This window comes from Giraffa tippelskirchi, chromosome X, assembly GCF_054371585.1.
Source record: "Giraffa tippelskirchi isolate mGirTip1 chromosome X, T2T-mGirTip1v1.2.pri, whole genome shotgun sequence".
In the NCBI taxonomy this organism is placed as follows: Eukaryota; Metazoa; Chordata; class Mammalia; order Artiodactyla; family Giraffidae; genus Giraffa; species Giraffa tippelskirchi.
Window position 1 is genome coordinate 39,699,466 of NC_137289.1, and position 15,191 is coordinate 39,714,656.

General features: G+C 37.1%; 1 protein-coding gene across 1 annotated transcript in view; it reads right to left on the reverse strand.

Moving 5' to 3' along the window:
- Positions 1-4,611: 4,611 nt before the first annotated feature.
- Positions 4,612-15,191, reverse strand: part of LOC145537060 (plastin-3-like) — a 45,451-nt gene continuing 34,871 nt past the window's right edge. The window contains exons 11-17 of the mRNA XM_081567549.1: positions 11,433-11,628; positions 9,781-9,859; positions 8,939-9,053; positions 8,618-8,751; positions 7,652-7,775; positions 7,305-7,429; positions 4,612-5,843 (exon numbers count right to left, since the gene is read on the reverse strand). Coding sequence (XP_081423675.1) covers positions 5,711-5,843; positions 7,305-7,429; positions 7,652-7,775; positions 8,618-8,751; positions 8,939-9,053; positions 9,781-9,859; positions 11,433-11,628 — 906 coding nt within the window. The 3' untranslated portion in view covers positions 4,612-5,710. The remainder of the gene's footprint in view (positions 5,844-7,304; positions 7,430-7,651; positions 7,776-8,617; positions 8,752-8,938; positions 9,054-9,780; positions 9,860-11,432; positions 11,629-15,191) is intronic.

A 15,191-nucleotide genomic window follows, 5' to 3' on the forward strand; every position in this document is an offset into this window, starting at 1 on the left:
CTCCCTGGGTACACCCAAACCCATGTCCATTGAGTCGGTGATGCCATCCAACCATCTCATCTTCTGTCGTCCCCTTCTCCTCCTGCCCTCAATCTTTCCCAGCATCAGGGTCTTCTCCAATGAGTCAGCTCTTCGCATCAGGTGGCCAAAGCACTGGAGCTTCAGCTTCAACGTCAGTCCTTTTTCAATCAACACCCAGGGCCGATTTCCCTTTGGATGGACTGGTTAGATCTCCTTGCGGTCCAAAGGACTCTCAAGAGTCTTCTCCAACACCATAAGTTCAAAAGCATCAATTCTTTGGCACTTAGCTTTCTTTATAGTCCAACTCTCACATCCATACATGACTATTGGAAAAACCATAGCCTCGACTAGACGGACCTTTGTTGACAAAGTGATGTCTCTGCTTTTTAATATGCTGTCTAGGTTGGTCATAACTTTCCTTCCAAGGAGTAAGTGTCTTTTAATTTCACGGCTGCAATCACCATCTGCAGTGATTTTGGAGCCCAGAAAAATAAAGTCAGCCAATGTTTCCCCATCTATTTGCCATGAAGTGATGGGACCAGATGCCATGATCTTAGTTTTCTGAATGTTGAGCTTTAAGCCAACTTTTTCACTCTCCTCTTTCACTTTTATTAAAAGGCTCTTTAGTTCTTAACTTTCTGCCATAAGGGTGTTGTCATCTGCATATCTGAGGTTATTGATATTTCTCCCGGCAGTCTTGATTCCAGCTTGTGGAGAATGTCCTTATTCTCAGATTTATGATGAAATATTTAAGAGTAAAATGTCACAATATCTACAATTTACTTTCAAATGGTTCAGCAGAGGAACACACAGATACAAAACAACTATGTCAAAATGCTAGCAACTGAGGAATGTAGGTAAAGAATATATACATGTTCACTATAACACTCTTAACTTCATTGTAGGTTAAAAAAATTTGTGTTATTTGCCTGAGTATGGTAATAGTGTATTTTAATCTTAGCCTTCTGATATTATAGAAATATGTAATATAAAAAGTAAAAACCCCTTGTTAATCACACTCCATCCCTCCAAGTATAACTACACAAATATATTTATGGAATTTCTAACACTTTTATCTATATGAAAGTGAAGTCGCTCAGTCGTGTCCGACTCTTTGCGACCCCATGGACTGTAGCCTACCACGTTCCACTGTCCATGGGATTTTTCAGGCAAGAATACTGGAGTGGGTTGCCATTTCCTTCTCCAGGAGATCTTCCCGACCCAGGGACTGAACCCAGGTCTCCAACATTGTAGGCAGACACTTTACCGTCTGAGCCACCAGGGAAGTCCCTTTATCTATATATATACTATCATTTATTTTTCTAAAGTGGGATTAACACAGGACATCTTTCCTCGTCATTACAGAGTCACAGCCATCTTTTTTCTAAACTTTTTATTGGAGAATAGTTGACTTACAATATTGTGTTAGTTTCTGCTATGCAGCAAAGTGTATGTTATACATATATCCACTTTTTTAGATTCTTTGCCCATACAAGTCAGTGCAGAGTATTGAGTAGAGCTCCCTGTGCTATACAGTAGGTTGTCATTAGTTATCTATTTTATATATATAGCAGTGTGTAAATGTCAATTTTATATATAGTAGTGTGTATATGCCAATCCCAATCTCCCAATTTATCCCCTCCTTTCCTTGTAGTAACCAAAAATTGTTTTCTACATTCGTGACTCTACTTCTGGTTTGTAAATATTTGTACCTCGCCTTTTTTTTTAGATTCCACATAAAGAACAGACTTTTGTTCTAAGTGGGAGAAGGTGAGGGTGGGATGATTTGAGAGAATAGCATTGAAACATGTATATTACCATATGTAAAATAGATGACCAGTGCAAGTTCTATGCAGGAAGCAGGGCACTCAAAGCCGGTGCTCTGAGTCACAGCCATCTTTTTAACAACTACATAACTATTGCATTGTGTAGATGGACCATATTTATCTCACCAACCCTTTATTATATTACAAGATGTATCATGGCACACTGCTGTACTTGCTGGCTGCACAGAGTTGAAGGATATGCTAGTTTTTGGTTTCTCTGTAATTACCAACTTGCCTTCAACAAGCTATAAACTGATCACTCTTCCATCTGTGGTGTCAGAGAATGCCTGTATGCTCATACCTTCATTAGCATCAAATAATTTATCAATTACTGTTTAAAAAAATCAATGGCAGGCAGTTCATAAAAAAGGCAGTTCTATTAAATGCCTATTACTCAGTGAAAGAAAACAATCTGAAAAGGCTATACTGTATGATTCTGACATTCTGGAAAAGGCAAAACTATGGAGATCGTAAAAAGATCAGCGGTTTCCAGGGGTTAGGGAATAGGGAGGGATGGCAAGGCAGAGAACAGAAGATTCTAGGGCAGTGAAAATCCTATATATTATACTATAAAGGTAGATTCATGTCATTACACATTTGTCAAAATCCACAGAATATCCAAGGTAAACTATGGACTTTAGGTGATTATGGATGTGTCCATGTAGGTTCATCAACTATAACAAATGTACCACTCTGGTGGGGGATGTTGTTAGTGAGGGAGGCTCATGCATGTGTGTGGGCTGGAGGTATGTGGAAAATCTTTGTACATTTTACTCAATTTTGCTGTGAACCTAAAATTGCTCTAAAAATAAAGTCTACTAAAAAAGGCAGCTCTTTGTTGGTTGAAACTACATAACCCTCGTTACTTTTTGAGAATCAGCATTCCCTTTTAATGTTCTTTGTTTGATTATAGGCTTTGAATTGGATATTGATCTCCTTTGCCCATTTTTCTAATGGAACTTTCTCTTTTACAGATTTGTTAGATTTCTTAATATATTAGTGATTTTAGCCCTTTATTTGGAGGAAAGAAGAATGGTGTGTTCAGGCCAACTGTTTCATGTGAACACTTAAGTAACCAAAGGTGCATTCCTACAGATGGTGGGCTCTGTACAGTGAACCACCCAAGAAACTAGCTCCTGTTTTGAATAAAGGGCAAGATGGAATAAGTCTTTTTTATTAATATCTTGCTTCAAAGCCACTTCAAGGCATTACTTACAGAGAACTTTTGTACCTGGAAGGAAACATATGTAGATAAGCATGGGAAATACAAAGTAGAAGACAGGTCATAAGGGATAACTGTCCTGTCTTATCAGTTACCCTGGTATATATTTGCAGAGACTGGTCTTTTATCCTTATATTAAGAAAATCCATCATACGGGTACTATAGACTAAATGTTTCAGGCTCCTCCAAAATTTGCATGTTGAAACACAATCTCCCAGTGTGACGGTATTAGGAGGTGGGACATTAAGTTATAAAGGTGAAGTCATGAGTGGGGTCAGTGCCCTTATTAAAGAGACTCCAGAGCTCCTTGTCCCTATCACAATGTGAGGTTACAGCTAAAAGACAGCCATCTGTGAACTAGGAGGTGTGCTCTCACCACACAGCAAACCTTCCAGTGCCTTGATCTGGGACTTCCAGACTGCCTAACTGTGAGAAATAAATTTGGTATTTATAAATCACGCAGTCTATGATACTTTGTTACAGCAGCCTGAATGGACTAAGACAATGGGACCAAACATTTTTTCTCAGTCATCTATATTGTGACTTTGCTTACTCATTTATTGCAAAAGTAGAATTGTCACATTTATCTTTCTTTTATAGCTCTGGGGTTTATATCATATTAAGAAAGGTCTTTCTTATTCTTAGGCTATAAATAAAAACTATTTTATAGTATCACCATGTAGTTCCTTAAAGGATTGCATTTCATATTACTGATTCACACAAAACGTTAAAACGGTACCATAAACAACATTTTGTCAACTAGAGATGATTTTGCCCCCACCTTGGAACATTTGACTGGTTCTGGAGACATATTTGGTCTACACACTGGGGGTATGCTACTGACATCTAGTGGATAGAGGCCAGGGACACAGCTAAATGCTCTGCAATAATGCACAGGACAGCTCCCTCCCACCTCCAACAAAGAATTATCCAGCCCAAAATGTCAATAGTGATGAGGCTAAGAAAACCTGTCATAAGCCACCTCTCCTCCCTGGTTGTTTGGATCCCCATTGTTTTGACCTTCTGTATACCATAGAACAGGCGTCCCTGGTGGCTCAGCAGTAAAGAATCGCCTGCAATGCAGGAGTTGCAGGAGATGCAGGTTCTAGCCCTGTGTTGGAAAGATCCCCTGGAGAAGGGAATGACAACCCACTCCAGTATTCTTGCCTGGAGAATCCCATGGACAGAGGAGCCTGGCGGGATACAGTCCATAGGGTCACAAAGAGTCCAACAAGACTGAAGTGACTTAGCACGCATGCAAACACATATCGTGTCATTACTGAACACTGAAAAGATTGAATGACATGAAAAGAAAGAAAAAGGGAGAAAATGGACTAAGAAATTTTGGTAAGTTGGAGAAAACCATCTTACCTCATTGAGGATTATAACCTTAATCTGTCCATCTGTGTAATTCAGCTCCAAAAGCATAAATTTAACAAACATCATATTATAAAGTACACCAGAAAATGAGTTAGAATATTGGAGAAAAAAAACTGGCAAACATTATAGGCATACTAAGAAGGGACAGAGGCACGAAGAGACTAATTATGTAAATGCCTTTATTTGAACTAATAATCGCTACCAGATTACATTAGAGTTAGAGTAACATTACGATCTTAAAAACTATAGCAAACAGCTTGACAAAGCAAGAGTACATTAGAGTACATTAAGTCCTACATATATGTTTATTTTTTAGTGACCACATCTCCTTATCTTAGGTGTAAAATTAGAAAATTTAATATACACTTAGCATACTTGGCCTACCATATCCTTCCTAAATTCTGAGCCCACTCTCTCCTCAAAAGTGTCATATTCAACAGCATTTTAAATCTAAAGAGAGAGTTTGATGGTACATGTTTTAAAACAAATAAGCATATATTGAACCAATGTTTCAGGACAAAATATGTCAAGTGTTTACAGCTTTAGTGTGGGAGGGAAGATGGAAATTCAAGGTACATTTCCCTCTATGTTTTTTACTTACTTGAAGACCCCTTTAAAAAGTAGCAAAATCAGCAGTCTTATTTAACGTAATCAAAATATTCTTAAATGTACAAAAAAGGATCATGTAGAAAGAATACTGTAAAAAGATACTGATTTTAAGAATAAAAGAATATGAAAAGCTTCTATTACATTCTGCACAGCCAGTTACTTCTGTCAATTTTCAGTACTAGAAAGATAAGCAAAGGATACTCATATACAAATACCCTCTGACCACAGTTCTTGAATAAGAACTAGCATACTGGATGGAAAGCAAATTATTGCCTAATATCAATAATATTCATATTCAATCATCTAAGCAAGTCCCACGAGGTGGACATTCTAAGAGGAAAACAGATACATAGAAATACGTACAGCAATGGAAAATGTCAAGGGCAGCGATCTATGAGGAGCGAGTAAATGATTTGACTACGGGCACATTTCAGGTGGGCCTGACAAATCCACCTTGACTATGGGAAAGAGGAGTTGTTGCTACTAAAACTCTTTCACCTGAGGGCTCCCAAGATGAGCTTAGTCTTGTGAAAACTAAAAAGTCCTTTCAATAACCAATAGTTTCTTAAGCCATGAGCACTTCAGCCAGAAATTGCTGTACTGCTAATCATGCACCTGGGAGCAAGGTTGTTTTTTATTCAAATTGGTTATTTTACACTCTCTTCATACCCCTGCCCATCAAGCATGCAAACACAGTCATGACCATCTTGGGCTTTACTTCCACAAGGTCTTCTGGGAGAGCGTACACCCTGGCTCCAAGTCTTCTAGCCATCGACACTGCGTACCTATTTTTTGGAGGAAACAAAAATTGAAGTGCAATTCTGGTCAGTCATGGGCACTGACATGAGGCATCTATTTCCTCTTATATACTCAACTGTCTAGGATGCAAAACTTCTACAGTGAGAGTTCAAATCAGAATGACTTTATTTTTCATTGTCTTCTCTTTTATTTTTTGAGGTCACTCATAAGTGATACCAGATTTTTAAGCTCTACTATTTGGGGCTGATGATATTTATTCACTCCTTTTCTACAATGTAAAATGAGAACAATTTAGGAGTACTGATATGAAAAAACACTTTTCTAGAATATGTGTGTGTGTGTATATACATATATGTATATATACCCAGATGTTGAAAATATGTATATATAATTACTCAGATATTGATATTCTCATTGAGCATGTAATAAGATAACAGTGGCTATCACGAGATCTTAGAGACACAGAATGGAAAACTGTGCCAGATGCAAAATACAATTTCATAGATGCAGTGAATACTTCGAAATATCCAAGGGAGGAGAGAGAGTCTGTATGGTACATGCCAGTGTGGCTGAAGCAAGGAATGAAAAGGGTAGAAAAAGGAAAGGAGTTAAGAACTGACATGTCCAGCCGAGGAAATTTGCAGGAGCACCCCTCAATTAATACACAAGGCATTTCTAGGTGTTCTATAACAGGAATCTTTAAATATGATCAAGTTTCTGGAAAAAGAACTTTGAGGAGTTCTCTATAAATCTTTATCATATTATGCTGCAAATATTTTTTTCAAGGAGGGAAGAAATGATGTGATGCAGTATGTGATGCCAAAATGAAGTTTTACAGTAATGCTTCTTAGCTATCTTGTGAAGCCCTGTTGGGAGCTGATTTTCAGTGTATACTAGGAGAGCTTTCATGGGTTGCCCATGAAACCAGATCACAGTCTAGATCTTTGGAGAAGAAGGGAAGAGGCAGGTGGGAAGGACCTTCTGCATGTTGTCAAAATGCAGGGAACTTTCAAGGCACGGTTTCAGCTGAGGGTTTAGCATCCTGCCCACTTAAGGGACCAAGATAAACTCAGTGTATGTAGTAAGGTGGGCTATGCACAGTAAGTTTTAAAAACGTTTGAAAAGAGTGCAACAAAAGAAAACCCTATCAAAGGCATGGTTATCCTTAGCCCATTTTTCTTCTGTTCTAAGTTTGCAGCTAAGTTGCTTTAACACATACATTATTTCTATAACCTACAAACCAATGGCTGACTGAGCACCTACCTATTAGGTCAGGTGCAGCAATGTTAGGCTCTTAACGTATTTTACTCATTTCAAAATCTCCAAGGTAAGTATTATTGCTCCCATTTTATGGATGAGGAATCTGAGGCTAGAAGATGCTTCCCCCAGCTGACACCATTCTTGAGTGGCAGAACCTGAATGATAATGCAGATCTGCCTGCCTACAATGTCTATGCCCTTATGAGGATATTAGGCAGCATCCCTTACTTGGCATTATTGTGCTTGTCATCTTCTGTCAGAGTGCCACTCTTAACAAGGTCATAGTTTATGCAGCCTGGCTGGATGGCGTCAATTAAATCCACAACTGCCAAACTAGAGCTGATCGTCTTATCCTAGAGTAAAAGGACAATACATTTGAGAATTTCCATGTGTACAAATTAATGCATGATCACTTATATAACGCTGTCAAAAACAAAGTCTAGTGAATTAGAAAAGAATCATGTCGTTAGCCCCACAATGATCTCACTCACAAAGAATCCAAAGGCTAGCTTTCCAAACTATAGATACTTTTTATAGCAAACATAACGTTTAATAGTCAAACATGGAATTCTTACCTTAAAACTCTGAATGGAGGTTGATTTTCCAGCTTCATTCAATGTTCTGTTCACCCAGCTTACAATGATGTCGTCATTAGCTTTCTGACCATCACCGAGATCTTCCAGGACATTGAGGGTATATCTAAATGAAGCAGCAGAAGAAATAGGTAACTAATGAGAAGCTACTGCATAGGATAGGGAACTCGACTCAATGCTCTGTGCTGAAAAAGACGGGATATATTTAAACATATAGCTGATTCACTTTGCTGTATAGCAGAAACTAACACAACATTGTAAAGCAACTAAACACCAATAGAAATTAATTTTAAAAAAGCAGCAGAACAGTTTCTGTCCTAGTTTATTAGAAAAAAAATACAATTATTAGAATGCTTTATCTTTCATTTCTTTTCCTTAGGTTTGAGAGATTAAAGGAAAGATTTCACGAGAAGACATTCACACTATATGAAAAAAAAAATTTCAGGCAGTAGTGGCTTGCCATTGAGCTGCCTTTTGCACTGCTGGTGGGAAGATTTTCAGCGCTCTACTGAGTAAGTCCACCAGTCTACTTACTGCAGGCTCACTGTGTACTAGGCCAACCCCTGGTAACGACTTAAAGTAAGCTGTGCTTTGGCTGGTACCCAGTTATAATGAATTGCTTTTTAGCATTACAGTTAAGAGATCTTCTTTCTCAAATGTATACATGTTCATAATTTTTGCTGTTTTTATTCACCAACTCTAAATGAGGCTCAGGTCTGTGTCAGGCAGATTATAAAAAAGGGAAATATTCACAATTCTGTTGCCTCACTATCGAGAAGGCATTTCCCATTGACCATCCAACATATACTCATTACTTAAACTCACTTCGGAGTCTAAACATAAAAATTTCAAAGGTGTAGTCATTGATACGTTTCCTTAGAAATAGTAAAGACTAGATCACAGACCTGTATGATAGTGAACTTGAGCAGTTAAAATTGTATACCATACCTTCTCATCAGCTGCCAGACCAAAGCTAAAGTCAGGGTTTGATTTCCATCATTCAGGTCTTGCCCTCCAATGCCAACCAGGGAGAATTTGGCAGGATGCTTCCCTAATTCAACAGCATAGTTGCAGTTTTCTAGCTGCAAGCAAACAAAAGCAAATGATTAAAGATTTTCACTTGTTTAATCTTTATATGCAGGTGCGCACAAAGTAAGACACAGTTTCTGTCCTCAAGAAGCTCAGAGTCAAAGAGTTTCCCAAACAAAAGAAACAAATTGAGAATAAAAACAGTCCGTAACAAATATGTGCAGCAACTTAATTAGCTACCTTTTTCATGTTGGCTCCAAGTTTCGGGTATGGAGGTTTATTCACCTTACTCCAGTCAACAGGAACTTTAATTCGTTCATATAGCTGTAAGATTACCAGGGCATCTTGCAGGTCACTGATGATTTAAAAAGAGTTTGATCAGTGTTTTCAGAGAGCAGAGCCTGTTTCCTTAAAAACAAGGACACTACACTGTCAAAAGACTCATGTATTTTATTAATCTGTGCTAAAAATGGAGCTAACACCATCCAATTCACTTAAAAATAGTTATTGAGAGCTTATTGTTTGCAAAGAACTGTTCTAGAAGCTGGGCTCATAGGAGAAAAATTCCAGGCCTTTAGAGTCAGAGAAAGAAAGAGAATAAACAAGTATATGGATAAATGGGTTAGGGGAATGTATTTAATTGCTATGAAAAACAAAAAGAAAGAGGTTAGGAGTTAGGGAGTGGTAGGTGGTGGTTAGGATCTGGATCAGCGGCTTGAATATAGCAAGGGAATAAAGCATTTGATGTGGAAAAGAACATTCCAGGCTGAGAGAACAGTGAACACAAAGACCTCAAGGCATCATGGATGGTCTACTTAATGTGCTCTCTGGTCTCCGTTTCAAAATATAAAGTCTCTGTTCCCTAGGGTGTTAGAAAGATATTTATACATTTTTTTACTTAATGACCATGTAAAGAAATAATCTGGGCTTTTGTGTATTTGGGAAATGATAACGGAAGTCACCACATTTTCCAATAAAGTAATGGCTACAAACTAACATTTAGAAAAGGTTTAGAGCTATAATTATTTATGCAGCATCCATTCATGATGTTCAAAACTTTACAAGAGCATTGGAAGGCTTACGCATAGAGATGGTTTACATGGGGATTAACACCAAGAGAGTTCATCCAGTTACGAAAGGTTCTTTCTTCGCGAGTTTCTCCTATTAAAAATATTCACAGTGTTTATATAATCATTAAACACCTTGCATATGTGCATATAACATCAACCCACAATTAGATGATTATTTTTTTTTCAGATCTAAAGGTTTTCTCCAATATGAATCTCTAAGCAGTCTCTCTAAATACATACTCTCTTGTTTTTTAAATTGGATGACTTTCTTTTAAAAGTAAAAATATAACCTTATTATAACCAGCTAAGAGGTATATGAACTTTTTATACTCTCTTCCCTATCTCATCCTTCTCCAGTATCTCCCCAAATCCCCATACTTCTAAAGTAACTGATATTATTGGTTTAGTTTTTATTAGAAAAATTTACCATGGTCATACAAACCTCTATACTCACATTAATTTACATCTTCTCTCTACCCATTTAAAAATACTGATACTAAGTTACATATATGTACTTTTTTTTACGTGCCTATATTAGAGCAACAAATTATTTGAAACTTCAAAAGCATAAAATTTAAAGATTTTACAGTAATCCTAGTATATATGCAATGAGCTGCTAATTGAGAGTTTGAAGTATTAGTCGCTAAGTTGTGTCCAGCTGTTTGTGATCCCATGGACTGTAGCCTTCCAGAATCCTCTGTCCACGGATTTCTTAGGCAAGAACACTGGAGTGGGCAGCCATTCCCTTCTCCAGGGGATCTTCCCAACCCAGGGATTGATCCCAGGTCTCCTGCACTGCAGGCAGATTCTTTACCATCTGATTTCATAATAATGCTAGTGGATATGCAATGAGCTACTAATTACATTTGTTAATTTTTAAGTACTATACTTCATGCATATATAATCTGGCAAAGGTATACTCTGCCTTTCCCAAATTAAATGAATATTTACATGCATTATTATTATTTTTTGAGTAGGTTAAAGGTGAAAGGAAATGAGAGCAGTTTCAGTTAGTCTGACTATGCAAGAATGAATCAAATACTGCAGATTTACATAGGTCAAATTTTATGCACATGTGCATTTTTTTGGAGGGAGGTTTAAAAATAAGTGACCTAAATACAAAATATTAAAATAAAACATTGGTTTACTAAGTGGCCTTATACTAAGTGATCCTAGGCTAGCTTACTTTAAAAGTTCCCAGACTTCCTTGGTGGTACAGTGGATAAAAGTCCTCCTGCCAAAGCAGGGGACACAGGTTCGATCCCTGGTTCAGGAAGATCCCCTATGCCATGGGGCAACGAAGCCCAACTACTGAACCTACACTCCTCAACAAGAGAAGCCACCCCAATGAGAAGGCTGAGCACCAAAACAAAGAGTAGCCCCCGGGTGCAGCAACTAGAGAAAGCCGACACGCAGCAACAAAGACCCAGAGCAGCCAAAAATAAGTAAATTAAAATAAAAGTTCCCTTGTATCATCCCTTTCTATCAGTTGCCACTTTTTACTCAGCCCTTGGGACTACTTATAGTAGACAGTTGCTAAAGGAAAGTGGATAAGGAAACTTATTAAATCAAGATTATGAAATCATCGTGGCCTATGTATTTCTACTGTGTAGCCCCAAATATAATTTAAGAAACCTGTATACTAAACCTGTATACTCTATTACCTTCTAATAGAGTCCAATCAATATCTTGGTTCTCTGGCTTAGTGAGTGCTGGGTATTTATTAAACAGGTTAGCCACAAAGGCTAAGTTCAGTTTGGGGTTCCCACTGACAACATCAGCTGGGGTAACAAACTTTCTGCAACCTAATTTGTCTGCTTGTTGAAGCATACTCTCAGCCCTCTTCAAATCATCTGTTTCCTGTTGAAGTAAAATAAGACTTTTTTTTAAAAAAGGCCATACTAAAAATATAGAAACTTTGCCCTACAATGATAAGCTGGGTATACAATTCTATTTTTTCTTAGCCAACACATGGTACTTATATTACTGTTTTGAATGCAAAAAAAAAAAAAAAGTTGCCTGTGCTGGATATGCAGTACCTTGAAAATACCCTAGATGGCACCAGATCACGAATCTAAGGACAGGATACATTTCACTCAACTGAAATTACTTCTCTCATGCCAAAATTCATTAAGAAAAAAAGTGAAACTTGTTCAGATTTTAAATTTAGGCCCTAAAGAGGGTGTAAGGCTGAAAAAGATGAAGGAATTATGAAGAAATTTTTTACAATAATAATCAAGGATACCAGGCTCCAATAATTTTGAGGTTTAAATTACATATTTCAAATTATCATCTTTCTCTTAAACTATTTTTTGATTTTACTTTTCCATCCAGGAAGCAAAGTTGTCTATTTCTGTGTAAAATACTTACTTTCAGCTAATTCCTAGGACTCCTAACTTCTTCTCTGTTTTGTCCCCCCCACCCCCTCAACCCCAACTTCTTTCCTTTTGGAAAGATGCATGCTGATTTCTTGACTAACATACAGTTTGGTGAGGAGTATAAGTTACAGATCTGATAATTTCATACCAAATTAAAGATAGTTTCCCAAGTGCTCACCATCCCCACCTCCCAACAATAAAAGTAAAAAAAAAACTGGAGCTGCAGGAGGAACAATTGCTTTTGGATTATTCGTTTCCAGTGATCTGCCCCCTCTAGACTTCTCTTGGCAGTTACTATAGATGTGGCCACCCCAGTATGCCCCAGGGTAAATGTATGTCTTCTGGAAAAGAGTGTCAGGTAAGAAGGGATTTTTATAATAAGGGGGAAACAAGAGATAAAGGAAATTTGGGAATGTTACTTACAAACCAACACAGTTCAGATTCTATAATTTGAGTCTTAACTCTGTCTTTAATGGGTGATGCTATCTTTACTTTTTTCATCTCCAGTGAGGGGCCTCGATCATCTAGGTCTCCAGAAGAATGGGTATTTACTGTGTTACCCTTCACTGTTACCATTGCAGAGCAATCAGTAACCACCAGCAGATGAGCAGTTGACTGGGATTCAGCCTTTGGGATTCTCCATGAGCCTAGTGAGTTCATCTCATAGAGCCTATTCTATTTTCTGTTACTTTAATACTTCTGGTTCATGCTATTTACTATCTTTATTTTTAAATCTCATATTTTTTATCATCTCGGCATTCTTAAACAAAAAGCATTGATGATATTGGAGTAGAAGGAAACGTTGAAATAGCAACAATTTTAAAAAATTAAGATACAGAATAATGAAACAAAAGACAATCAAATAAATATATATATATATGCCAAAAAGAACTTCAGCCCATACCTCACATCATATTCAAAATTAACCTTCAATACACACACACATGTAAATGTATAAACCCAAAACTATAAATAAAAAACTAGATATAAAACCCCAACTATAAACCCTCTAAGAGGAGACATAAGAAATGTTTGTGACCTTGTGTTAGGCTAAAATTTCTTAGATACAACATCAAAAGCATGATTTGTCAAAGAAAAAAAATGACTAAATCTGACTTTGTTCAAATTAAACAATGCCTGTTCTTGGAAAACCACTGGGACTAAGTATCTGCAAATCACATATCCAATCAAGGACTTATATCCAAAATATATAAAACACTCAAAACTTGATAAGAAAACAAACAATGCAATTAAAATGGGTAAAGTGTTTAAACAAAGATGTATAGACAGCAAATAACTACATGGAAAGATGTTCAACATCATTAGCCATTAGGGAAATGCAAATTAAAATCACAATGAGACACCTCTACCACTGCCAAAATTCTTAATGTTTAAACTAACCACATTAAAGTGTCAGTGAGCATGTGGATGAACTGGAACTTTCATGTGCTACTGGTAGCAATGTGCAATGGTACAACCATTTTGGAAAACAACTTGGCGGCTGCTTAGAAAAGTTAAACGCACATATACCATTACCCAGCCATTCTACTCCTAGGTATTTACCAAAGATAAATGAATGCATAAACTCACACAAAGACTTGTATATGAATGTTCAGAGCAGCTGTATTTGTAATAGCCTCAAACTTGAAACAATCCAAATGTTCATTGGGGTGAATGGATAACAAATTATAGCATATCCATTCACTGAAATATTATTCAGCAATAAAAAGGAATGAATTTCTGATTTATGTAACAACACAGATGAATCTCAAAATAATAACGCTGAAAGAAGCTTGATTAAAAAAAGGGCACCTATTATATGATTCCATAAAATTCTCAAAAATTCAAACTACATTGAAAGAAAGCAAATCAGTGGTTGCCTGGGATGGTGGAGTATGGAGGCAGAGAGGAATCACAAAGGATCATGAGGAAACTGGATGTTATGATGGAGATACATATCCCTAAAGAAGGTATAAGACTGACAAAGATAAAGGACACTGAAAAACAAAGGAAAAGCATGATGAAAGGCTCAACAGTAAAATGAATGTGTGGACAGAGCAGTAGGAAATTGCCCTGGCTAGAAGAAATGGAGCAAGATGGTGTAGCAGGGCTTCACGTGCACAGCAGAACATTTCAGATTGAACTCTTAAGTCAACGGGGAATCCTTAAAGGATTCTGAGGAGGACAGAGACAGCGAAGGGAGTGCTTTAAGATCAACCAGGGAGAAGTGACTAGAGAAGAGCTGTATCATAATCAGAATCAGTACACTGGTGTTATCTACCCAGGCATAAGATCACCTGGCTAGCCATCCCAGATAGCTTCCTTCATGCACAGGAGGGCCCCTCATTTGTGCCAAGAGGGACCTGAACTGAAGAATTTCAGATTTAAAAACAGACAGAAATGTAAGTACTACAAGTCAGTGACAAATTCAGTTCTGATAAGGGCTGCATAAAATGTTTAGCAAGTGTAATCCACTCAATCCTGAAGTGGATATGAAATATGCTAGAAATGTGCATTTTTTAAAAATCAGTAGAATCCATTCCATATCTAATGAATACAAAGAACAACAGGATCCTAGAAAGTTGAGACTCAATAGTCTAGGCCAACTTGTTACTTCATGTATGAACAAAGGAACTTGTCCAAGGTCATTGAGCAAATAAGTGATGTAACAAGGGAACATGGTCTGTGACAGTAATTCACCAAATTGGATTTGAGAGATCAGGAGTTTGTAAACACATTCACATTACTCTCAACATAAGAATATGTTTTCATTAAATCTATCATTGTGATTATAATCCAAACACTCAGAAAAGGTTAGCCTCTAGTGCTTATTTCCCCACACTTACTCTGAATATTTTATGCCATCCATAAAAACCAACAACACCATAACTACAGAACTCACCAATAAACTATTAATATAAATCAAAGCTGGTCTTTCTGTCTATAAATTACATCTACAGTAATAAAATTTAAGATAATACTTAAAACTGCCAACATCACAACATGCAATTATAAGCATTCTTGTTATCTATAAGAAATTGACAA